Genomic DNA, 27,920 nt, shown 5'->3' on the forward strand with positions numbered 1-27,920 from the left:
TGAGAGAACAAAGAGGGTCTGAATAAATCCATTCAGACTCCATAAATTTAATGTAGAACTCTCATCCATTTTAAAGAAGCAGCCACCCTAACACCATTGAGATGAACAGGAAGGCACTATCACTTCATTATCCAGTAAAATATCCAGCCCCGATCAAAACTGTGTCAAACCAAGTCTGAGTGCAGTCTTAAATTTTACCTTCCTCTAAAAGCCAACTCTTTGGCAGAGTCCTAAGACTGTAAAAGAGGCTGCAAAGTTCAAACCACTTGTCATGTCATGGCTGGAGGTAAGCAGCAACAACAGTGAAGGATCTATCAGTACATCTAAAATCCCTGCTCCAGGAACAAGCCTGGATTTGCTAGTCAGCTCAAAAATCTTATTGTAGGACAGTCAGTGAGATATAGAGACCCATCTCAGGCAGTTACAGACGCAACACTTGGTGGAGCTGCTTGAAGTAAGAAGTGGCTGTTTAAATCATTTCTTCAATGTTTGAAGGGCATACAGAGCTTGTAGCTGCCACATACAGTGCCAAAATAAACATCTTAACTCTGACAAATTGCTCAGAATTCTGCTGCCTGTGGACAGAACATTTTGAAGCTAGCACAGTACACAGAATGTAAATTAACCCCTCCACCAGTTCTACAAGGAAATGGCCTTAATCACCTTGACTCTAGACAGGCTCTGCTTTAAGGACATTTTGTTTCTTTGAAAGACAACACAGGATACTGTTTACAATGCCCTCATTTTTTTAGTGATTATTTCTTCAGATGTGGAAGCTCTATTTTAGCTGCTGGCTTGAAAACTGGACTGAGCACCTTCTGACACTATGCACTCCTCTGTCCAAGGCAGCAACTACGAATTTGATGATCAAAATAGATTCAAACATTGCTATTAGAAGTAGTATCTAAATAAACAACATGACTGTAACATTTACAATGCTGAGGTCAAAGTGGAGTAGGATCAACCAAAAGAAAAGAAAGCCACTGAAAAAACGCTGCCTTGGAGCCAAAAAGAGCTAGAAGCCAAGAAGCCTTCATAACAGTAAAAAGCGTCTACATTACACAGCAAGCTATCATGCAGGTCAAAGTCTGACGTAAGAAAGTTTTCCCTCTTACTTCACCAAAGGCTGAGAGAAAGTGAAGGGGAGAAACACATTCTTCCCTTCTTGCAGCTGCACAAACAGCAGTGAAGGATAGAGGGTGGAATCACTCCTACAGCAAGACCTGTATTTGTAAATAGATACACTCAGAGCATGAACCTTCACTAAACAAATTGTTGAAGCAGACAGCATTGCCTCATGCCTACTTACTAAGATTCTGAAAGCATATGAACATTCACAACATTAAGCAAACAGGATTTATTAAGCAAACAGGATTAGGATTTCTAATGCGACTGTGTCAGATCATTCAGGTACAACCATCACATACCCGTCTTCTGCATAAGAGAGAACAAGCTGTGATATAATCAGATGCATACAGTAATGGGGAGTGTCACTGGGATATCTGTACACCTGAGGACATTTTACTGAAAGGCCTAACTAAACAAATTGGAAAATTTCACTTACTCTCAATTTGCTTTAGTACCAGCATCAGATAAAGAAGCAGTACATGAGAACCTGCTTCTAAGTATTTTAGGGAAGAAAACATCTGAAGTTTAACAGAACACTTAGATACTTAATCTGATATTTAATGGATAGATTAAAGTTATTAAAAAAATTCATTTGTTTTCTTAGTTCTGTTAACATACCAAAGGTTTCTCCGTTCTCAATAATGATGACATTAGAAAGTCTCAAGAAGCCCATGGCTTTATTATAAGCAACTGCAGAACTTCAGTTTTTTCTTTTTTTATTTTATTAAATGAATTTAAATCACCTTAGGTCTTTTGTATCTCAGTAACATATTCATGCATATTCTAAGTTGTGGGCTTTTTTAAAATCAACAAGAATATTAACTTCATCTTACCTTTAACCACCTCTGCCACATTACAGTTAGGATCAATACTTCCAATATGTTTGGGATGAGCAGGATTAATATCTCCACCAAAAAGAAGTGCTAAAAGGAAAAAGAAATGGCAGTAAATTGTCCATTACACTTGAGGCAGCCCAGAAAGTTTAAATCCGATGGTATCTGAAACTTACCGGATAGCACATCATTTTGTAAAAAGATACTTTAGCAAATTGCCAGAATCCTTTTTTAGGAAGACTACTTGCCTCGCTCCTCCTCTTTTTTTTTTTTTTTTTTTTTTTCATTTTTAATACCTAGGACTAGTTAATACAGAAATACTGGTGTGGGAAGGTTAAGGTGAAAGCTTACATTTCAAAGTGGACTATCAAAAATTAGATAAAACTAAAATGCAAAATGCTTCATTCATACCATTATGTCAGAACAGCAGCACTCGCAACAATGAAAATGTTACAGTAAAAAGGACTGAAGAACTGTAAGACAGCATTAAAAACCTTTTACACTCACCTAAGCTGCAATTTCACAGCTGGCACAGAGGTCTCACTCTACTTTCTCCCTGGCTCTCAGCAGTATGCTTCCCACTCCCTCCTTTGCACAAGGGTCTGGCACTCACCAGATCCTTCACCGAGAGTTCAGCTCTCAGAGAAGTAAAGAGGTTTTACGCTTTTTTGCAGAAATGATTTTCTCCTATTTTAGGAAGTTAGTCAGCTCTGATACAAAACAGCTGCAGTATGAGGTGGGCAAAAGACAAGATCTGAAAGCTTTTCCTATTCCCGTCATGGTGAGCTAATACACTGGCACACTGCACCTTGCAGAGCTGCACTGTAAGAAACAGTCTGTCAATAACATATGAAACAAATGCAAACTGCATAAAATCCTGTTTCTGCATTCTGCTTTCCAATGGCCTTTTTCATCAGGGCTTCAAGATTAAGATTTGCCATCCCAGATAGATGACTAACATTGCTTAGCATAAATAAATTGTACAAGGTTAATTAAACTTTAAGCATCTATAAGTGGTTTTAAGTTTCAACCAGTTAAATAAGAGTGTCCATAGGAAAAGCCATTTCAGTTCAATGAGATAAGTTTAAGATTTTAGAACTTGTGCAAATTATGCTAACACTCAGCTCAATAATTCTATTAGGACAATGTTTTTACTCATTGCTAGAACTCTTCTATGGAGCCTTTTTAACTTGGTTTTATGTCTGTCATTTGTCTGCCCAGGTACAAGTAAAGAATAAGCTGCACATTTATCTCATTTAGTGTGCTTTGCCACATGGAAGTTATTTGTACACACACAGCAAGGCATTTGCTAGTCACATAAAAGGTTACTGGAAAGACACACAACTTGTAGTAAAACACCTTACACTACAGTACTCTAGCATCCATGTTATCTATCTGCAGGGTACTACAATTTCTAAGAGCTCATGAAAGCAGAATACTGGGCAGAGAATGAAGCTCTAGAGCTAAAAGGGACACAATACACTAAAAGAGATCACAAGATTGTCCTTAACTTTATACAGATCACTTTCTGCATGGTTGCACATACTGGTTAATAGGAACTGTGCAAGAAACTACTTTCACTCTGTAATATGAATATAAAAAAGTTTATTAGTAACAACAAACGAAACAGAATCTAATGACAAAGGATGACTAATTCTAGCATTTATTCATAAATAGTGAACAGGAAGTAGAGGGAGACAAGCATATAATTCAAAACTTAAGTTAGAAATACTCAACCTCTTTAGAAGGCAAGAAAGTCTAGATAACTTGCCAAAAAACAACAATAAAAATACATATAGTGCATAACCTATTCAAAATTTTTGGCATCCTTGCATTTCGTTATGAAATAAATGTCAGTTCTACAAACTACGTTGAGAGATTTGTGAGCAGAAAGATACAGCTACTCTACTACTATCTAAAAATACTTCACATATCACTATGCAAGCTGTTTCTGCCAACAAGATTAAAGTGACAGTCATGCTGACAAAGCCTGACAATTCTAGAAGAAAGCATACAGGTGTTTTGGATTCATTTCTGATAATTGCAAAGTACCAAATTAACCAGTTGCCAGTATATCTTTTACCGTAATCACCACAGAATATTAAGAATTAGTCATAAGTATGAAAAAAACCAAAACAAAACAAAGCTATGGCTTCAGGTTTACAAGCAATAACTAATAAGTTCTCAAAGATGAAAAAAGCAATTACTTACTGTGTTGGTTAATAAGCATACGGAAAGAGATGCGGTTGGTGTAGAATCTATCTAGAAAGTACTGGATGTTACTGCTAACAAACGGATCAAAGCCATATTTTTCCTTGTATTCAATCACCCCTTGTGCCATGGTTGGAACCACATCATTGTGTCTGTTCCTGACTTTAATTAAAACATCTAAAAAGCTAGAAGAAACAAAATTGGAAACAGATCGTTAAAAGTATTATTAAACTGAATCTCTCACTTCTGTTTTCAACTCCCCACAGCATAACCATTTTATCTGTTTACAATCTGTCCCAGGCAACAAAAAACTATCAGAGGGAGAAGATAAAAATATAGCAGTAGCTAAACAAACCCATTTAAAGAGAAATATTTGGTCAACCTCTCACTTGTGAGATCTGTGAAATATTTAGGGCCTCAAATTAAGTGTTTTGGGGAGGAATAACTCCTTTAAATTAAATCTCTCTTCGCCATTAATGGAGAACAAAAGATTTCTTTTATTGCAATCATATGCACGATGGTAACTTGCATTCTCTGTAACCAACAGTAGCTGGGAGATTGGGAAGGAAACTCAGGAAAAATAACCTGACTGCCCTTCATAATTTCCTGCGAAGTTTTACAGTCCAGACCTTCTTCCCAACACCTCAACCTGTGCAGTGTAACTTCTGAATGCATTTCCTTTACCTGGCATCTATCCTGGTAAATTTGAATATCAGGATAGGTAATTATTATCAGTGTGACTTCTGTTCAGTTTCCTTTTATGCCACTGGATGGCAGAGCGCATACAACGGTGCTCTGATGGGCTCTTCTCTCTGGTAGCTCAGCAAGTTTTAGGATATCACTGCCATTGCTTTTAATAAGCACCTGTTAACAAGCACTTAGGTTCTTTGAAACAGCGTGGAGGATTTTTGTTTCTCCTGACAAGGCAGCTCAACACCTATGATCTTCAAAGCGTTCATCCTTTCTTCCCCCCCCCCCCCACATACAAACTCATACATACTTGAAATATTAATTATTAAAAGCTTTCTATAGCCTAGCCATGGAAAATCAGTACTACTCAACTCTGCTACATTCTCTAATATTAAATTAATATTAACACCACAATGATTACATGTTGTTTAAAAAAAAGCACACAGTGAAATGCAGCTTTCAAAAGAAAGCACAGCTGGGAGACTCATTCAGCTATGCCTGTATCTGCAATTCTACAGATCCTTTTAAAAAAAAAAAACCCAGTGCAAAACATTCTAAGTACATTTATAATGAACACTGAAAAGAAATGTATTTATTGTTTTTATCAAAAGTAGAATACACACCAGCTAAGGAAGGAATCATAGAATCACATAATAGTTTGGGTTGGAAGAGACCTTTAAAGGTCATCTAGTCCAATCCCTCTGCAATGAGCAGGGGAAAGAACATTAAGACCATCAAAAGTAAAAAAGACTACCAATTAGTCACCACAGTCAAAGCAGATGCTTCCTTCCTTTTCATAACCGCTTAGCCAAGACAATGATTCAATAGCACACCACGCCATTCTTAACAAGGGATACACTTCAAAAATTTTTTCTCCCACTCTATCCTGCCAGTTCCAAAGGAATGCAGGAGTAATTTTTAATAGTTTTTTCATCATCTTCAGTCTAACCACCAGTTTTTGCCTGTGTGTTAATAAGCAGTTCAGTAGTCTTTCAACACTATTTTGTTGCACAGAAAAGGGGAAGTTTTAACTGCCTAATTCCCCAATACTACCACAGTACAGAGTCACTGTTCTCTTACTTACCAGTCTTGCTGACTGGACAGCTTAAAACATTTTAATGCTTAAAAGGTTTGTAGACTCTTTTTATGTTTATTAAGTCTTGATTCTGTGTGATCTGTAACCACTGAGATCTGACATTAGTTTTCAAGATAAGACTAGTGCCTGGCTGTACCCATGCTGCTTCTCTGTTTCAGAGCAACAAGACACTAACTAAAAACAGAGCTGAGAAGCAACACTTACAATCACACCTGAAAGACAACTGACAACACTCTCTACTAACTGCTATTTGCTGACAGCTTTGCTATTTGTTTTTAAATACCTCCACTATCCACAATATATACAACATGATACCTACGTGCTCCACGAGGGCAAACTGTTCGCTGACATCTCACTACCAAAGTGCTTAAATGCACGGGCATGCCGAAGGGCAAAGGGCTAGTAGGTTTATCTGCCACAGACCAGCAAATCATAGCTGAAGTTTAGTGTGCACCTACACACACTAAAGGAATTCATTATTGCAGTGATATGACAAACCTCCCATTCCATCTTCAAAGATAACTGAGTTCACTCAAATGTTTCCATCAAGCAGACGCTTTTAAAGACCCAAACCACACATGAAGTCTACAGGCACATTTCAAAGCAGCAGGGCAGAAATTAAAACACATTTCCTTAATCTTCCTGCTCATTCCTTACCACCCCCCCACCCCTGAAAGACACAAAGCTTTTACTGTACTCAAACTGTGGGAAATCATATTAAGGAATTTTTAAAATGCTCACAGGATTAGCGGTGTGGGGGCATACTGCAGAGTAGTTCTGGAAATTTTATTTAGCGATGACTGTTTTCAAAATTTAGTGTATCATATTTTCAAAACCACAATGAATAAATAATGCAGTTGGTTTCACAGATGAGAAATTATTAATATGAAGCTCTTTTAGTCAAGTGAGCTTCAGTGGCTTCTGTATTAACAAAAGAATATTTAAGGCCTTACCATTGCTGTTAAATAAATTGAGCCTATAGACTTCTGCAAAGACAATTAATGAACATCACAACACAAATTATTATTTAACTCCCTAATGACTGTATATATTATTTGGTTTTGATCTATCATCACAGTGCAAGAAAAGAAGTCATAAGAAAGTCAATATAAAGACAAAGGGAATTTTTGCTATGTCTGTTTTATGGATAGTATTATCTGAAAGATTAAAGACAAGAAATGATGAGCAGACTGAAAAAAAACTTTAAAATGCAAGAGACATGCAATGGGGTTTTTTTGACTGGCTGCTTTTTTTTTTAAAGAAGTGCTAGCTGGTAGCTGAGAATCGCCAGAAAGACAGATACAAGTTCACACTGAAAAGATTTCTCTAATAGAGAGTGTAGCTACTGTTGAAGCACAAAACTAACTGCAGTAGCATTTCAGATAATTTGAAAGTAACAAAATGTCACCTTCTTAATCAAATCTACTCCAATATTCACTTATTTCAAATTGCTAACAGAATCACTATTTTAATCTTAGTGCTGCAGAAAGGAAAGTTACTTTGTGTTTACTAAGTTTCTCGTGTGTGTGTTATCTCTAGACCTACTGGCAGCTTACCACTTCAGTTGTTCTCAGTTCCAGGGCACTCCCTCACACACCCTCCTGTGAGAGTGCCACAAAGAGAAAAAATGACCAAAGAAACTCACAGATACAGGGGGTGGAGTAAATGTTCTTTGAAAGCACACATGAACAGCACATTTTACAAACCCTTCAATTTTTGAAAAACAATTTCTGCCTCTGTGTGTTTATCAATGCATATTGACACCACGGGAAATTTCCAGCACTCCTGCCAGCTTACACCAAGCATGGACACCTTATCTTAACACTCCTGCAATCACACTGTGTGACAAAACTGTGGAAGGACTTTCACCTGACCACTCTGCAGCTTGAGGAAAGAGAACTGTTATCAAAAACACAAAAGTAACCTGACCTTTTGGTGTATGTCCATACTACTGACAGCAACAGTAATCTGATTACATAGTAAGTCTCTATAAGGTCTGCTAACCAACAAAATAAAGAAACTGAAACACCTCTGAACCTCTTCATCACAGAAATGCGGAGACAAAAAATCCCTTTAAAGGATTTTGTCCAATGTTCATAAAAAGGTAACACTCGTGAATGTACATCTGTCCTCAAATTCACATGCTAAGAGCAGAGATAAGTTGGGCCACTCTGAAAAGCATCAGCATTAGTCCAGTCTCTGCACTTACTCCTAACTGTTCACCATCTGTAGTGCCTTGGTACTGCTGTCTGTAGGCCATACAGTGTAATGTTTAGGGACCATAGGGCTAAAGTGGGCTATTTTTCCACTAGATTGATTTCCCAATTCACTTCACTGCATGGCTTCATAGACAGCTGTGCCAGTACATGGATAACATATATAATCCTGTAACACTGATACATAAAACGGTTTCCTCGGAAAGAGAGCCCAAAGTCTGAGAATACCAGAGCAGGCTCCCCAGACAAGCAGAGATATAACACAGTCAGGGGACAGTTTTATGTTCAACTGATCAAGTCATTCCACCATTTTAGAAAGCATGATTGAAGAACTACTGGCAACATACCCATCTGTGGATATCGAACCTCTTTAAAAGACTGTTTTAGCTCTCCTTCTCTCCTGCGCTGTTACCTTGATTAGCCGTAACAGAAACTGAAGTCCACCTTAGCTTACAAAAAGACCACCATTCCATTTTCGAACATCAACTGCTCTGTAAGTCTTCATGTTTTTTGAGTGCTTGAAGTGGACACCACATTCAGCTCCAAACAAAAGCTGCTGGGGTGGTAGCAGGCAGAAGTACTTCCATCCAGGAAAGTCTCACATTTTGTGATACTAAGGAAGACGAGATGGGGGCCATCAGGAAATGTGTAAGTCATCTGATACCACACAGGGCACTAACAAGGATGAGCACTACGAGAATCAAAGGATGCAAGACTGGGTCTTCTGTAATATGAAGCTAGCTTCTACAGTGTGCTCAATACAAGAACATGACAGCTGAGAGGAACCAAGAGATGAAGAACACTCCAACCCCTCTTCATATGCTACTATATGCAAGGTAATCAGAGATACATCGCAGACACTGCTAGGATAAGAAAGGCTCTGATTCAAAGGACTGGGTATATGTTATAGAGTGAGCTTCCACATGCCCTTCTCTGAACAAACCAACCTGTGGTTGAAGAAAAGTACTATTCTTATTCATGCATCCCTAAAGATACTACCCACAAAGCCCCAGATAATGGCTCAAATTTTGTATTAAATGATACATGCAATTACGAAAGAAAAGTATTATGCGAACATAAATGAACTCAGATTTTTTCCACTGAAAAGTAGCTCATTAACTATTAGAGTTCCCGATATTTCTCCTCTGACCAAAAGACATAAATGTAGGATAGGGCTAGACAGCAACAACACGGAATACTGGTACAGGAGTCAAGAAATTTGTTAGATTTATCTGTAGGTGATTACAAGATAAATACAGACATAGTTAAGAGTATTTTTGAAAGATGTAGTTTGCCAAGAATATTAAAATAATTGCTAATTACAGCTCAATATCCGGTTAAGTGGCATAGCCTTCAGAAAGTTAGGAATAGATAACGTGCAAAAAGCAGGAAAGTAAATCTGACCTTCTAATCTTAGGTAGCCTATCCAATACTGTCAAGAATAATAAATTGATCTTTAATCAGATGACAACTCTTTCATCTCTTTTCACAGGCCAAACTCAGTATAAAAGACAACTCTTACTGTCAAAGTCCCTAGCTGGACTTCACCTCAGTAGGTAGCAAAAAATTCCCAACTTCCTTATTATATGTACTTAATTACATATAATATAATAATTGCAAGATTTCAAAGATTTGAACAGTTATACTGAATGAGTAAATATCTGTTTCATCATCAAATATTTGGTATATCATACTAATATAGAGCATCTCAAGCAATATTTCCAGTTGCCATGAAACTATATCAAGAATGCCTGTTATCCATATGGCAGAATCAGATAATTCATTTGATAATTATGAACAGACTCTAAAAACAGATCTCCAACAAAACTGTCCATCAACTTTTAAAAAAAAATATATATAGTGACCTACCTTGAACCTCTGAAGTCCATAAAAAGCTGAAGTTCAGTTACCTAAATACAGAACATCTAAGATGGTACCAGAAGCTACATAACCACCTTGCCTCCACCTGCACATCCAAGACATTACAGGCTTAATAGGATCTATGTTACACTTGCCAGGCTCGCTTAGATGTCTAGGACAGCTTATGCAATCTCAAAAGGCTACAGACACCTAAATTTTGGTAATTTAATCCCACTCAAAATATTCTTCTAAATCAAGCAGTAGGAAAACTTACTGCTAAACTAGTCACAAACAGAAATTCTTGTCCCATCAGCAAACAGGCTGTAAATACAGAATCACAAAAAGTAACAGCTAGAGGTAATCGAAAAGTTCATCTAATTTATCCACTACAGAATAAGCGTGCCTAGAGCATCACTGAAAGCTATCTACTCTATTCTTAAATGCTTTTAAAATGGGATGCTCCACAGCCTTCTGAAATGGTCTTTTTTAGTCTGTTCTCACTAATACTAAAGTTTGTACTTTTTGCCCTGTATACAATCTCAACTTTAATAAAAAACAGCCATTTTTTAATTCTCCACTTCTTCACTTAGAGCAACCAATCATCCTTTATTACAGTGACTTTTTTTTTCCAGCACACTCAGACTTCCAGTGTCTCGCACTTCAATCTCTTTTTTGCCAGTCTAAACAAATGCTTTCAACATTATTCAGAGGTGGAACTCTCCAAGTCTCTAATTCTTGTTCCTTTCCAGACCAATACTGTCCATGCGTGCTTTAATTTCTTAATAGGTAGTACCCAGAGCTGAAGAGAGTATTTCAGCTTAGGAGTCACAGTGAGAAAACAGTTACTTTCCTCTTGTCCAATAGCACCACAATTCACTCAGTCTGTAATCAGTACGGTTTCTTCTACAGTTCTGCCACGCAACAAATTTGGTACTCGTACACTTAGTTTCTCCTGCATATATTGCTTGATACTTAAAAAATAAAGTGTAAAGATCTCACGTAACATGCCCACAACCAAAAGAGCATCCAAAATGCATTACCTAATAAAAGCCTTACTTAACCTAACATAACACAGCAGTTAATGTATCTGAAACTAACTGAAGACAAAACACCATTTTTGCACAGCACAGGCCACATTTTGCACAAACAGAGCATTTGTTGGACTGCAAGATGTTTTATGAAACACTTCCTATAAAGCACTGCTTGATCAGGCAGGATTTCCAGAGCTTAAAAGGAAATTCAAGTTTAAAAGACAGGCTACCCTAAAAAAACTAATCAACGGAACAAAACACCTGCAAGAAGCAATCTCCTGAAACAAAGCTGACTGCCATATGGTAAAGGGTAACTACAGACCTTAGTGTTGGAGGGGTTTTTTTGTTTGGGTTTTTTTTTGTTTTTAAGTCTCTGATGCATATGTTGCACCTCTTCTTCTCACATGTGAGGTTTTTTTTCTGGTTTATGCATCTAAATTTCAAGGAAACATTCTAATGACATTTTTAATACGATTTTGTTAATAAAGAAAATTGGCTAAGCATTCCTTTCTTCTCAAAGCATAAGTAATATTATTCAATGAGATAAGTGAAAACCAATTATTAAAGTCTGATTAAAAAACCTTTTAGGCAAAAACAATGACTGACACGTTGCATGTGTTAATACACATTATATACAAGAGTATAAGCTCAATGTATGCTAAAATGACATTTTAGTCCTAAGTATTTGAAACGCAAGTATATTCTCACATGCATGTTATCTTCTCAATACAGCCTTGGAGGAAGCATGTCATTCCATTTCTTAAGCTATCAGACTGTATAAATGCAAAATATATTGTTCAAAAGCACTTAGATTCTTATATTCTGCTCCAGATTACAATTTTGGCCTTTGCTGAACAAATTCTACCTTACAAATAAGATCACTGTTATCCTATGCTACAAAAACACTTCAGAAAGATTATTTTAAAACGAACTTTCACAACAAAAGAAATTACTCACTCATCCAGAACATGAGGATCCTCGGGACTTTTATTTTCGTATTCTAAAAGCTCAAGGAAACTCTGCATGTACCTGAAATAAGCAAAAATTATAAAGGAGAAGTTAAATACTTAAACCTAAATTACTTTTGAATTTTTTTTAAGACTACAACCTCATCTGAAACAACAGAAGCATAGTACACAATTCTCTGCAAAGGCTAAAATGAAGTGGGATGCTGCAACAGAGGGAAAGAAAGCAAATACAATATATTATATTGAGTTTAAAAGTATTATTTATGACCCTACAGTCCATGATTCAAGAAAACCGCTATATAAATCACAGAATCATGGAATAATTTAGGTTAGAAGGGACCTTTGAAGGTCACCTAGTCCAACCCCCCCACAGTGAGCAGGGACATCTTCAACTAGATCAGGCTGCTCAGAACCCCATCCAACCTGACCTTGAATGCTTACAGGGATGGGGCATCCACCACCTCTCTGGGCAACCTGTTCCAGAGTTTCACCACCCACATAGTAAAAAATTTCTTCCTTATATCCAGTCTGAATCTACCCTCTTTTAGTTTAAAACCATCACCCCTTGTCCTGTCACAACATACCCTACTAAAAGGTTTGTCCCCATCTTTCTTCTAGGCCCCCTTTAAGTATTGAAAGTCCACAATAAGGTTTCCCCATAGCCTTCTCTTCTCCAGGCTGAACAACCCCAACTCTCTCAGCGTGTTTTCACAGGAGAGGTGTTCCATCTCTCTGACCATTTTGGTGACCCTCCTCTGGACCTGCTCCAACAGGTCCATGTCTTTCCTGTGCTGAAGGCTCCAGAGCTGGATGCACTACTGCAGGTGGGATCTCGCCAGAGCAGAGCAAAGCAAAGGGGCAGAATCACCTCCCTCGACCTGCTGAATCAAATCAAGCTGAAGTTAACAGGAACATTCTTTCTCTTCAGGTAGGTCTGTAATTTCAGGTAACTTAGTTCATCTCTGGATTCCTGGTCATACACTTTGCACAGATGTTAGTTTGCTCCCATGCTCCTCAGAGAGTGATCTAACCTTCCTTCCAAAATAAAGCTCCAGGGAACACTCCCCAAAAGCCACGCTAACAAGACTGCACCAAGCTGGTCCTCCTACAGTAGTCCAGAAGAGTACACCCCTTCACACACTCCCACATCTTCTCACATTGTACCTCAGGCCATGGGACATAACCCTCAGTCTTGTAAAAACACCACTCTTACACAACAAAGCTCTCTCTACTTCAGACATTCGGCACACATGAGGTATTAACTGAGGTTTAGAGTCACAGAGACCCAAAGATTTAAGGCAAAGTGCCACTCAACATGAACATGGCCAGCCTGCTCTGTAGGAAACTAGCCCCACACCAGTATAAATGCCACCACCTCACACCACTGGGACTGAGGACCAGGTATCAGCCCCTGCAGCAGGTGCATTTAGCAGTACAGATGTAACTCTAAAGATTACAGAATCGGGACCTAATTCTTGAAGTAAATCACACAATGTATCAATCACACACACAAAAGGTAGGGTTTCAGCGTTACCAGAAGAAGCTGTCATTCCTCTCCCTTTTGCCCTCCCTTCACTCCCGGTTAAGCACTGTCACTTACACTAGGATAGCATCAATGCCAATCAGATGTTTGTGTCAACAGTTGTAACTCCCTGCAATGGCAAAACAGCCAGATGTTTGGTTTTTTTAAATCATTCTTGCACATGAAAACAACTCATAGAAAGGTCTAACCCGCTAAAGCTAGCACAAGAAAGATAACCATAAAGCCTACATAATGAAAAAGCAAAACAAGTGACCAAGCCTTTCCCCTTCCAGTAGCAGCAACCCATTAGATCAGCTCAACAGAATGGTCTATGCATATTCTCAGTGCCTATGAGACTGACCCCAGTCACTGAAGCTGGGACAACTTCACATTACAACAAAACCTCTTTTGGTAGCAGTTCTATGTTAAGATCAGCTTAAGCAGGCTATGAAACTTCACCCTACATCTTCAAGCTACAGCAAAGCTTAAGACAGCACTGCTGTCTACATGACTCCCTCCAGAACCACATGCTGCTACTCCACTCCCCATTTCAGTTACAGCCATCACAGGTAACTGTGACATTTCTCCAGAGAGACTGATGTTATCAACACGGTCAGCACAGTAGCACTAGCTCCTGTCCCTCTGTGTGTTTTTGCCCTCCTGCAATCATCATAAATGACCTCAGAAATCCCCCAAATGTTTGTCAGTTATAAGTTTGGGAAGTAGCTGATATCTCTAGTTGTGCTGGTTTTGGCTGGGATAGAGTTAATTTTCTTCACAGTACCTAGTATGGGGCTATGATTTGGATTTGTGCTGAAAACAGGGTTGATAACACAAGGATGTTTTAGTTACCGCTCAGCAGTGCTTACACAGCATCAAGGCCTTTTCTGCTTCTCACACCACCCCACCAGTGAGTAGGCTGGGGGTGCACAAGAAGCTGGGAGTGGACACAGCTGGGACAGCTGACCCCAACTGACCAAAGGGATATCCCACACCATATGACGTCATGCTCAGCATATAAAGCTGGGGGAAGAAGAAGGAACAGGGGGACGCTGGGAGTGATGGTGTTTGTCTTTTCACGTAACCGTTAGGCGTGTTGGAGCCCTGCTTTCCTGGAGGTGGCTGAACACCAGCCTGCCTATGGCAAGTAGTGAACGAATTCCTTGTTTTGCTTTGCCGGTGCACACGGCTTTTGCTTTACCTATTAAATTGTCTTTATCTTAATCCATGAGTTTTCTCACCTTTACTTTTCCGATTCTCTCCCCCATCCCACTGTGAGGGAGTGAGCAAGCGTCTGTGTGGGGCTCAGTTCTGGCTGGAGTTAAACCACGACACTAGTACTGCTTATTTTAAAACATGTTGCTTTACACTGCTAAGAGATAGCACCAGTTTAGAACTACTATCACACCACTCTTCCAGGAATTCAAGAAATTGCCTAGGGTCACTTCAAGGAACGGGCAGTAACTTAAGGAGCACAGCCCACTATCACTGAAGATAAGTTCCTGCAAAGCGTAGTTAGAAAGATACTGAAGCAGTTCTAACTATGCAGGGACAATATACATGATGTGGAGGATACAGAGGCAGGGAAAGAATCATCGGGACCATCAGCTGGAGGAAGGACTGAGTTTCTGAAAGAGTGAATGAGAATGTGTCCTTGCATGCACTCCCCTTTTATTAATTCTCACTGGAAAAAGCTGCTTTACTCTCTGAACTCAGCTGCTTCACCTGCAAGAGTTAACATGTGACAAATGATGATCACCCTCCTTTGTTTCAAATAGGTACATGTTCTTCAACATCATCTGCCTCATAAGAATCAAGGTCAATCAAGTTAATCATGGGTACAGGATGGGAAAAAAGGTACCTTTGTTACAGTGAGCAAAACAGTACTAAACAATCAGCAAAGGAACTCCAAAATGAAAGATGGCAAAGTGGTGGACAACGCACCGAGGCAATTCAGGGCATCATCAGTTTGGCTCTAGGGGAGCAGTTAAGATGAGCTTTTGACTTCTCGCCAAACCAGGCAACGTCATGCAAAAGCAATGATTAAGACCCATTCCTGTGACCAATTTTGCTCTCCCTCTAGTGAACACATGACACTCCACAACCAGTCTTTGCTACCTCCTTCACCATTTCCTCAACAGGTTATGAGAACATATCTAAGTCATTCAATCCATAATTGTCTCAAAGAGGAAACTGACTTTCTGGACTTTTTCTGTGAATAGAGAAAAGGGTGGCATCCTTTTCTTGCAAATAGGTTCAGGAATTTAAAAAGCCATGTAACTTGACTTAAGACTACCAGCATTGTCAGATTGGACTAATTCCCTCATGCTGTGGGTTGATAACAAGAAAGCTAAGGTCTTCCTTTGTAATTAAATAAATATTTGCTGTTTTAAATTTGTTTGTGTGGTAAAAGGAAATCGGGGAAAATACTTATTTGATTCTACAGAGAAAAGCAATCTACCCAAAAAATACCTGCATGATTTCTGTGAAGGAGTCTTATTCTATTCATCAAATACAGGTTGATCCCTTGTCACTCAATGACTGTGTCTACATTAGCATTTTTATTTCCAAATCTAAACCTCTGGTACGGTTTTGAAATGAATCCCCCAATAATCTTCACTTAATTCACACTGCTTATATTTGCAAAGTGGTTTTGGCACTTCTCAGAAGATCAGGTTCTTCTCAAAAGAAACTAAACTGGAAGCTGCTGTAGATGTGCATCAGCTGTGTGAAACCCAAGGCAGCCATCATGACCTGAACTGATGAGTGGGCCAAAATGCTATGATTTATGCAGGACAGGCACAATACATGCCAGGAGGCGGACTATGGACTGTCACAAGTACCCTCCACACTGTAAAGTGTTTCTTATATCACATAAAATACCAAATGCTGTGGGTGTTGGCAAGTTTGCCAAAAAACATTCCTCTACTCTTTATGCTCCACTCTCCCATCCTTTCAAACCTTCCTCTTGGTTTTAAATCCTTTCTCTTTAATTTGTTGCCATCCTCCCTGTTTTTTGGAGGCCTTTATTTTTTTTCCTTGCCCTCTCTTTGTTTTTCCCCACACCCCCAGTCCACTCTACACCTATTTTCATAAAGACAATAGCCCTTTCTGCCTCCCAGAACACCCAGGGCTGCAAGCCAGCTTTTAAAGGAAATTCAGAATCACAGAATCGTTTAGGTTGGAAGAGATCTCTTGAAATCATCCAGTCCAACCTCCCTGCTCAAGCAGGGTCAGCTAAATCAGGCTATCCAGGACCACATCCAGTTAGGTTTTGAATATCTCCACAGATGGAGACTCCACAGCCTCTCTGGGCAACCTTCTTGTGGTGTTTGATCACCCTCGGGGTAAAAAAGTTTCTTCTTATGTTCAGATGGAATTTCATGTGCTTTTATTTGTATTCATTGCCCCTTGTCCTGTCACTGAGCACTACTGAAAAAAGTCTGGCTCCCTCATCTTCATTCTCTCCCATTAGGTATTTATACACATCAATAATACCCAACCTCCTGCCCACGAAGCCTTCTCTTCAGGTTAAAGAGTCCAGACAGCTTGCTGAATATCTCTAAGGAGATATTCAGCTCTCTCAGCTTCTTCCCATATGAAAGATGCTTCAGTAAATCTGTGTCATGAAAGAAGTAACAGCTTCTCTCGTGGCAAAGTCAGTCAAAGGAGGTTATTTGGAAGCTGCTTACCCCCATCTGTCATCACATAATATTATGAAAGTCCTGTTCCTGAAGATTCGGGACAACCACCACACCTGAGAAGCAACACAGCAGGTGCTCTTTACTACAGACCTCCTACCAGAAATCCTGAACATCAGCAACCTGTTCTGATGCTGAGGATAAACCAGTAATGAGTATTTCTGGTAATGAAGGTAGATGAAACATGATTTTTGTGCTCCGTGGATTTGACTGGTTGTCTACCATTACTGGTAGGCTGTACTGAGATTCATACTGTCTGTTAGCTTATTGGGACATTCGTTCTAAGACTGCAGCCACTGGAATAATCAAACATCACTACTCCTGTGTTGAAGAATCAGCACTTTTTACTAGAGTTATCAGGCAGGGGCAAGCCAAGTGTTTCTCTCGTCTAATGCAGGAAGTAATTGTGCAGAAAACTGTCTCAGTCAGAAAAAGACTAAAGCAGGCTTCGACCAGAAAAAAGCTGCCAAATATGGTCACCAGTCTTCAGCATAACCAGCAGGCGGAACAGCTTCTGAGGTCACTATGCTGCATGCTCAACATAGCACCAATGAAGAACTGAGAGTTTCTGAAACAAAGGAAAATTACACAAACTAAACGCTCTAAGGAAATTCATAAATATGCTAAAGTAATTTCTCTTTAATCTCTGTGGTGATGGAGAAGCTATGGAAACAGGCAATGTTTCTCCTTTAGATAAGTTATCAACAGTATTTAGATATCTCTTTCTGATTCTAAAGTAAATTGATACTACTTTAGAAGTCAAGCTCATTAGCACAAGCACTGTATCCAGCAAGTTAGAGGAACCAGCTCAGAGAAAAGGTTATTAACTTCAAATCTAAGTTACTCAAATTTCTTCCAATCCCTTGACTAAATGAAGCTAGAAAAAAGTAACCTTACGTCACGGAAATTTAACCCGCTGTCCAATGCCTACCACTATATGCCACCCAGCCTGGGATGTTGCAATACCCTGTATATTACCCCAAGTCTCTAAATAAAAACTCAGAGCTGCAAATGCTGTACATCTTTTTCTTTCACCCAGTTGTGATTTCCAGTTTTAACATAAAATTCATCCCTCCACACTCCCTCACAAACAGCTCAAAATTAAAGAAATTAAGTAAAAACTTGTTTGAAAGGAAATGTATAACTCTGGTTAGCTGTAGTAATTCACAACATTGTCTTCACCACCACCACCACCATTAAAATCTGCCTAACAGTGAGCAGTCAGCAATGCAGTTCACTCCTGTAATAGCTAGTGTGTGTAAAAAAGGTCATTCCCCTTTCACACAATTCATCTGTTTCCTTGAATTCTCTTTTGATTTGAACTGTGGGTGCAAATATGGATAATGAAGGTGGTAACTACAGGATTTATGAAACACTGAAAAGCAAGACCTGGTGATGCTTTCAACACACTTCATGCACAATTACCAGCAGCTAGAATAAAGGAGAAGTACCAGAATAATGGATGATTTGCTATATTATTAGTAAATGAATAAAACTATACAGGACAAACTTACAAAAAAAAAGCAGCATAGACAAAAAAAAAAGAAAATGTCAGTTATATTTTGCTATCTTCTGCAAATCATCAAAAGCAGAAATCAAAGCCTATGCCCCTCAAACCTGCTGTCTTTCTGGTGTTTGATTTTTTTATCATGATACACTATAATTCATTGGGCAAGCTCTTTGGTTTCAAGCACCCTTTAGCATTGTTCCTTTGTTAATTACTGCCAGGTAGATTGAATTCTTGTTAGTCTGCCAAATGCAATAATTCTAGAATGGTACATTTCATACATGAAATCAGTGTAAACACTCATAATGTCAACTCCAGATTTTCTTTTCTTTTTTTTTAAAAAAAAAAACAAACTCATGCAAGATACCTTTGCTTTTTCTCTATGTGTATTTCCCTATCTCATCATCATAAGATTTTCCTTTAGAATCTAACACCAAAGCACTGAAAAGATAAAACATATCTCCATCGTAACACAATCTTGTTAGCATAGTCTGAATGTGAAAAATAGAGGAAAAACAATTATTAATCCCAAAATTGTTCTGATTTCTCTAATGGGTCTTTCCAAGAAGATAAAATGAAATTTATAGCCTTTTCCAGGGAAAAAATACTAAAGAGAAGTAGAGAAATTTGGTCAGGGTTAATTAAACTGTGAATTTTAGATATGACCAAGTAGCATATTGTGCAAACCTCACACTCACTTCACATATTTCACAAGCTCTGACCTTACCCATTATAAGGTTTTATTGTAACTATTTTCTCCATGACATCACACTAGTGATGACATCCTTTAGCATGCAATTCTGTCACATGTTCAATATCCTACCTGCAGTGCACTTTAGCTAGAGAGTGCCCTCTCAAAGCTGGTCTAAAAAAAGGCCCACTTCTTTGCAACTAGGAAGCTGCCTACTAATTTTGAAAAACTGAAAATAAGGTGCTGATCCCTAGCATGCTGGTTGTTGATCTGTCTGTCATTTGGAATCACTGCAGTTCACAGCCAGAACATATTGACTGTGTTATTGTTTTGATTCACTTTATTCCTTCCCTTGCTACTCCATGCAAAACATACACATAAACTATGTTATAAACTCCAACTGGGACAGAGCTAATGTTTTACCTTTGCACACACTGAAATGCAAAACTATTTTTTTTTTTGTTCATAGTTAACTCTGTGGGTAGCACCAGCTTTATTTGGAAAAGCATAGCCAAGTAGCACAAAGGAAGGACAGCTGTCTTGCCTATCCTCATTGCTGCACACATCAGGCTAAGGAACCCAGAAAGGAAGGAGAAAAAAAAAAAATGCACCTTTCCTGACAGCAATCAAGCAATCGGTTGTAAAATCTGTTAAGCAGCGCAGTGCAGTCAGGGAGCATGGTACAGGAATCAAAGTGCCTACAGCATGACCATGAAGATGGATGAGAGAACTGAGAGGAGAACATGGCTTACATGCAGCAGGGAGCATATTCTCAGAAGTGACAAGATGAGGTTGCTTCCCAAGGCACCTATAATGGACTAGGAAATTCATGCAATCCAGAATGTCACTGCCTGGCTGGACAGAAGACTAATGGGAAAGGATCCACACTGTACAGCAGGCAGAGTTAATTTGTTTTCTTACTCCACCAAACCTAAGTTCCGTCTATATATAGAGCCACTCCAATTTAAAAGTTTAATAAAACATACTTTAAAGGTTAGGAGCTTTTTGTGTTTTTTGGCATGCTGACACTAAGGAATAGGCTGGGAACTCAAATTTTAAAGCTCCAGCTAATTTGGAGTCTCACCAAAAGCACAAAAACATAAGCTTCTAGTGCAAAGTGGTAGCATAAGTAATTCATAAATATGCTGGTGACTACATGAATTACTGAAAGTTAGCAAATAAACAGATTAAGGTGAATAATGCATTAAATTATCTTTGCTCCCTTGTGGCAAATGTACATCATACTTTTTGTTTGCATATCAATAAACTGTCAAGCTTCCTCAACCTATGGCATAGTAAAAATAAAGGATCACGAAATCTGATCTGAAAAAAATTCTTTCTTGAAGTATCAAACAAGTGCGTCAAGAGGAAGTTTCTTCATTTTACAAGTTCACAAACCAGCTGAATATCTAAATTTATATTTATTTATTCTACCGCATAAAATTCAGGAATCTCCTTCTGGATATGTCTAAACTTCAGGTTAAGAAATCATAAATGTTTCAAAACCTGCTGTCAGCATAGCTGTATAATACTTAAGGTCATTCACACTGAAGTTAATAAAACTGTTTTGTTTTAGTCTTTTTAGAAGCTAAGTAATACAGTAAATTTTGCCCACGGTTCATCACCAGCATATCACTAGGACTTAATCTACAGGTAAATGTTTAAAAAAGCAATTAAAAACCTCTAAACAGAAAAATAAGAACTAAGCTCTTTAAAGTCCACATCTATAATCAGGCAAACAACATGCTACAGTTACTTTTGTTACTTCCGACATAAGATCACAAAAATATTCTTACATCTCAGTGGAGATATTCCTTTCCACAAAAACTGTTACGTAACTGAAGACCAAAATTAGAAGAACACTACGACAAACATTTTGATTTCAAACTTTCACCTCTGGGTTGGATGTCCACTTGAACTTCTTCACCACATTAGTCTGATATTTTTTCCAATTTAACAGAAAACTATCAGTCTACAGCTGTGTTAGTGCAAATCACATTATCATATAAAATATACAATTTGGACAACTATCTTACAGTCATATATTCTAATACACTCGAGAATTATTTTTTTTTTAAATCAGTAGTATCTATTCTAGCCATAAAAGTCATCCCATGAGTCCTCAAATCTCTAAGCAAAAATTCTGAACGGGGCATCCACTCTAAACACCCATTCAGTTCCTTTGCCAGAAGTGATCCAGATGTTGCTTGACTCTGTATAAGCAGGGCAGATGCATATGCCACAGAAAATGTATTTCTACTAGAAGAATTATGCTGTAGAGTCACTACAGAAAAATTATTTCTGTTTCTTCAGTCACCTATCTGTCCACATCTCACTAAAGACAGCTTCACAAGTAATCTAGATCAGAAAAGCCTAAAAGGCCTGCATATTATCCACTCTTTCCTATTTGGCATAAACAGCTTCCGGTAACCTCAGACAGATGATAAAAGCCTTCAAACCTTGCAAGCTGCCACCTAAACCACAAAGTGATTGCTGTTGTGTGGCTCCACAGCATCTACATTTATTTGAAGCACCTTATCACTATGTTTGAAGTGGTCATCAAGACAGCTAGTACTACCTGTCATCGACAAACATAATTTAAACCAAAGTACATAACATCACATATCCTAATTTATATTTTCTAAGTTTGAAGCTTGATAAACATGAGACCAAACCCAGCAGTCAATGTACAGTCAACATGGAATTTCTTGGCTCAAGGACTATGACTGAACTTAACAGAAGCCTACCTTAGTGCTGTTACAGTTAGATAAGCTGTTATTCACAAAGGGAATTTTGTTGTATACTGCAAAGATATTTTTACATAAATTCTTTGATTCAAGTATTTGCAGGTAGAGAGACAATAAATACCCCACAAACAACAATTTTTTTAGAGGTTAACACATAAAAGGCAGTAGTCTCCAAACCTCACTGAACATGCAAATAGGCTAGAAATTAATTACTGTGGAAAAGATGACAGGACCTCGAATCACTTTGGATATACACTAGTTACTACAACGGAGAATGTTACTTACTGGACAACACCAGAATTTTGTCCTGTTCTATAACTTCCACTGAATACCAGGTTATGTTTTTAAAGATTTAGCAATGAGAAGAACTGGCAAGGTGTAAATTTTCTTTCAGTATTTTTGATAAAGGAAGAATAAGGAGAAATAACAGCTATTTCAAGAAGTCATGGGTCCAATACAGTAAGGAATATTTTAAAAACTTGCTTTTGGAACTTATTTACTGATTTTAATTATCTCGGAGGTAACAGTATGCTTTGACTAACTTACAAGTTCTTATCTCTAAGATCCATATTAAGAGTATTTACTTAACACTAGAGAGAAGAAAATGAAACTTCATTTGTCAAGAAACACGCATTATGAACAATTCAAGGCAGAAAGGACTAGTGGGAGATGTGAGGGTCGGTGGCCGTCTTGGGAATAGCGACCACGAAATGTTAGAGTTTTCGATAGTGGGGGAAGTAAGGAGGGGCAAAAGCAGAACTTCTGCCTTAGATTTCCGGCGGGCTGACTTTAGCCTGTTTAAGAGGCTGGTGGACAGAGTCCCTTGGGAGTTGGTCCTGGAGGGCAAAGGAGTCCAGGAAGGCTGGACGGGCTTTAAAAAGGAATTGCTAAATATTCAGGAACAGGCTGTCCCGGTGTGTAGGAAGACAAGCCGTCGGGGGAAAAAGACCGGCCTGGTTAAACAGAGAACTTTTAGGCTCTCTTTTTTTTCCTTAATTTCTAGTCTATTTGCTCTGGAAGAAGGGTCGGGTAACTTGGGAGGTCTATAGGGATGTTGCCAGGTCATGTAGGGAGAAGATTAGAAGGGCCAAAGCTCAATTAGAGCTTGATTTGGCTGCTACAGTCAAAGATAACAAAAAAAGTTTCTACAAATACATTAACAGCAAAAGGAGGGTCAAGGAGAGCCTCCACCACTTGCTGAATGAGGAGGGTAGTGTAGTGTCAGGGGATGAGGAAAAGGCAGAGGTGCTCAATGCCTTCTTTGCCCTCGGTCTTTAATGCCAAGATCGGTTGTCCTCAGGAGACTCGGCCCCCAGAGCCTGAAGTTAGGGACAGGGGGCTGTGTGAACCTCCCGTGATCCGGGAGGAGACGGTTAGTGACCTCCTGTGCCAGTTGGACACCCAAAAGGCTATGGGCCCGGATGGGATTCACCTCAGAGTAATGAAGGAACTGGCAAATGAACTTGCCAAACCACTCCCTATTGTCTACCAGCAGTCCTGGTTAACTGGAGAAGTTCCAGATGACTGGAAATCACCAAATGTAACGCCCATCTACAAGAAGGGTCGGAAGGATGATCCAGGGAACTATAGGCCTGTCAGCCTGACCTCGGTGACAGGCAAGGTGATGGAACAGATCATCCTGAGTGCCATTACACGGCACATGAAGGACAATTGGGGCATTGGGGCCAGCCAACATGGATTCATGAAAGGCAGGTCCTGCTTGACCAACCTGATCATCTTCTATGACAAAGTGACCCGCTTAGTAGATGAGGGCAGGGCTGTGGATGTAGTCTATCTAGACTTCAGTAAGGCATTCGACACTGTCTCCCACAGCATCCTCCTGGACAAACTGGCTGCCCAGGGCTTGGATGGGTGGACTCTTCAATGGGTTAAAAACTGGCTGGATGGCTGAGCCCAGAGAGTGGTGGTGAATGGGGCAAAGTCCAACTGGCGGCCGGTCACTAGCGGTGTTCCCCAGGGCTCAGTTCTGGGGCCGGCGCTGTTCAATATCTTTATAGATGATCTAGACGTAGGGATTGAGTGCACCCTCAATAAATTTGCAGATGACACCAAGCTGGGTGGCAGTGTCGATCTGCTGGAGGGTAGGAAGGCCCTTCAGAGGGATCTGGACAGGTTAGATATAGATGGGCCGAGACCAACGGCATAAGGTTCAACAAGAACAAGTGCCGGGTCTTACACGTCGGCCACAACAACCCCATGCAGCGCTACAGGCTGGGGGAAGAGTGGTTAGAAAGCAGCCCGGCAGAAAGAGACCTGGGGGTGCTGATCGACAGCCGGCTAAACATGAGCCAGCAGTGTGCCCAGGTGGCCAAGAAGGCCAATGGCATCCTGGCCTCTATTAGGAATAGTGTAGCCAGCCGGTCTAGGGAAGTGATCGTCCCTCTCTACTCGGCACTGGTGAGGCCACACCTTGAATACTGTGTCCACTTCTGGGCCCCGCACTTCAAGAAAGATGTTGAGGTATTGGAGCGAGTCCAGAGGAGGGCAAACAAGCTGGTGAAGGGTCTGGAGGGTATGACCTATGAGGAACGGCTGAGGGAGCTGGGGTTGTTTAGCCTGGAGAAGAGGAGGCTCAGAGGTGACCTTATTGCAGTCTACAACTACCTGAAGGGAGGTTGTAGTAGAGCGGGATTCAGCCTCTTCTCCCAGGCAACTAGTGACAGGACAAGAGGACATAGCTTCAAGCTTCGCCAGGGGAGGTTCAGGTTGGACATTAGGAAGCATTTCTTCTCAGAAAGGGTAATTAGACACTGGAACGGGCTGCCCAGGGAGGTGGTGGAGTCACCATCTCTGGATGTGTTTAAGAAAAGACTGGACATGGCACTTAGTGTCATGGTCTAGTTGACATGGTGGTGTCAGGGCAATGGTTGGACTCGATAATCGTAGAGGTCTGTTCCAACCTGATTGATTCTGTGATTCTGTGTAAATAGACTTCAAGACAATTCAAGCTGAACTGCAAGTAAAGCAACACATACAGTGTTAGTTTTACACTAATTTTTCAATCCACTTTTTTTTTTCCAAACTTACCAACTCTGTACTAGCCCAACTGAAGGCCTGTTAAGTAAGTTATCAGGCAACAAATTGACTTCTCTCATGGTGTTAGCCAGTCGCACAGGAAGTTCTTTCCGCAGAAACATGTATGAAGTCTTCTCACATGCATTGTCACGACCTGTTAGAAGGAAGGAAAAAAACAGATGTCCATTGCAACAGATCAAATTTTAGACTTCCTAGTGCTAGAAGACAAAAAATAAAAGTCGCTTGTGGAAATAAAAACAATCTAAAAATAACTTCTTTCAGTACCCACCCTCACTTCCCTCTCACTCTCAAGACACATATTATACTTTTACCTTCCTAGAGCTTAACCCCTTTCATCTGACATTCTTCCTCATTTCACATCATCTCATCCTCTCTCCTATAAATAAAAATCATCAAATACCAAAAACTTGATATTAGCTGGAAATAAGACCCCAAAATACTAGCTTTTATCAGTATGACTTTTCTACTGAAGTAAGCTTTTAAAAAATGCATGCTGCACACATAATGGAGGGTAAGAAGTGAAAACAAAGGGACAAAACAGAATGGCACAGCTGGCTGATGTTTCATGTCACAAGCTGTTCAAACCTACTAAGTACTTAAACATTTCAGCAGCACCTGGAAAGACCAGCAAAGGTCATCATCCCTCCTAGGACTAGCCTATAAGATGCTCACTAGCCACCCAGAAGGAAACTGCAATGCTCATCACTACATTCCCATTTGGAAAAGCTGCAGCTGAAATTATCTTGGACTTTCACTTTTAAAACAGATTTTTACCCAGAACAATATTTTGAAAACAAAATAAAAAAGAAAAAAAAAGAAACAAAACCACAACAAACTGACAGAAAGCAAATAAAAGAGATCCAGCAAAATAACCATACTTTGCTGTGGACCTAGCTGGAACAGTGATAATTCTCTGGAGCCACCCTACATGAACCAGAAGACATGACTAATACCATTCTGAAGCTAAACTAGTTACTGCAGATACCTAGAAAACTTTAACTACAAATATCTGAATGTATAAGATGTTAAGACTCTTGCACAAATAGTTCAGATGGAAGATCAGACCTGACTTGACACACTTTTTTGCAGCGTTTCACAAGTGGGGGAACTCCCCAAACACAACTAAAGAGTTCAGATAAATTAAAATAAAAAAAAAAAAAAATCCATGTTTTACTTGTAATGAACAGTCAGTATTCTGCTTTCATCTATAAAGACGGCAAATGTCTTTTGTGACAATAACCAGTACAACCGCCTGCAAAATTTGTGAGTGAAGGCATAATACAAGAGCTATAAATTACGTTCAAGCAAACCAGAAAGTGTTAAAAGCTCTGCTAGGCACATAATCACTGAGATCTGCAATTTGAACAACTCAAGTACAATGCAACCAGCACAATCAAGGTGATACTTTTTAAGACAGTCCCATTATAATCAGCCCAACAGCAGAGTTTTCACCTTCTCTGCATAGGTAACATGCGTTGATGGATTAGTTCCCAAACGGTAACACAAGCTTGGGGGAATATGCAGGAAGGATTAGGGTTTCCCTTTTTTCTTGCTCATTTAGGTATCATCAATCAGTGGATCATTAAATTCTATTAATGTCAGCAATTCTGTTATCATTCTTCCAGCAAACATTTGGACCTATTTTACTTATTTGCATTTTTAAGTCTTCAATTACAGATACACGCATCCTGTCAAAATTAGACAAAGGAAACAAGACATTACGTTGTTGTTTTCTGTGAAGTACAGTAAAGATTTCAGAGCTCAATCCTTCAATTAAGTTAGATACCAATTCACCTACAATAGCGGATAGACACTTGTTTGTCTACAAGTCATTGTATATAGTAGGTCTTTCGGAACACTGTGGCGGTGGTTGGACAGCAGCAACTAGCTCACTCTACACCTTCTGGGCTGGAAAAACCCTCAGGAACAAAGACAACAACTGCTGCTTCCCAAGACTGACTGAGAGCAAGTTTAGTTACTTTCTAGGCAATAAAAAGCAAAAGGAATGAAAGACAACCCAGACAGAGAATGAGGAAATGGTGAACAAGAACCCACACCCTGCAGGAGTCTGTGAAAGGGCAATGGGGGCCGGTCACGAACACAGTCCCCCGGTTTGTGCACGGCGGACAACAAGAGCTGCTAGACTGGAAAGCAGGACTGGCAGAAGAGACCCGCTTCCTCTCCTCCCGTGAGCAAGGGCACACCTCTATTCCATCTGTCTCACCCCAGCAGTTCTAAACAGTCTTTTTGAGGAATTGCCTTGCTCTGATGCACAGCTACATTTTAAGTACAGAGCCCTTTGGGCTCCCTGCGCGTGTTCAGTGCAGGAAAAGGAAAGAAAGTTCTGTTTCAAGCCTGCCTGACTTGAAGGCTTGCTTCACCATAACTTCAGTACATCTTTTTGGTTTGGGGCATGCAGTCAGAATATCAGCTGCTTCGCTGTATGCAATTTATCTGAGAGCCTCCACAGAGTTACTTCGGCTTCTAGCGTAAGGTCCGTTATCTGCTTCACAAACAGCGTATGCATGGGAAGAGAAACGACTGTTCACCAGGACCAGCAATGATTAGATATCCTCCAGCTTTCGAAGCAAAAAGCATACTGTGTCCTAACAGTTGCTCCTCAGCTGCTGTTCCTCACAGAAACACCTGTACAACCACATTT

At 39.6% G+C, this 27,920-nt stretch overlaps 1 protein-coding gene across 1 annotated transcript in view; it reads right to left on the reverse strand.

The window, feature by feature from the left end:
* PDK3 (pyruvate dehydrogenase kinase 3) overlaps positions 1–27,920 on the reverse strand; it is a 59,310-nt gene that overhangs the window by 15,530 nt on the left and 15,860 nt on the right. Inside the window, exons 2-5 of the mRNA XM_068421624.1 lie at positions 25,250–25,391; positions 12,023–12,094; positions 4,173–4,357; positions 1,962–2,051 (exon numbers count right to left, since the gene is read on the reverse strand). Coding sequence (XP_068277725.1) covers positions 1,962–2,051; positions 4,173–4,357; positions 12,023–12,094; positions 25,250–25,391 — 489 coding nt within the window. The remainder of the gene's footprint in view (positions 1–1,961; positions 2,052–4,172; positions 4,358–12,022; positions 12,095–25,249; positions 25,392–27,920) is intronic.

Source organism: Nyctibius grandis, chromosome 2 (genome assembly GCF_013368605.1).
Source record: "Nyctibius grandis isolate bNycGra1 chromosome 2, bNycGra1.pri, whole genome shotgun sequence".
NCBI lineage: Eukaryota > Metazoa > Chordata > Aves > Nyctibiiformes > Nyctibiidae > Nyctibius > Nyctibius grandis.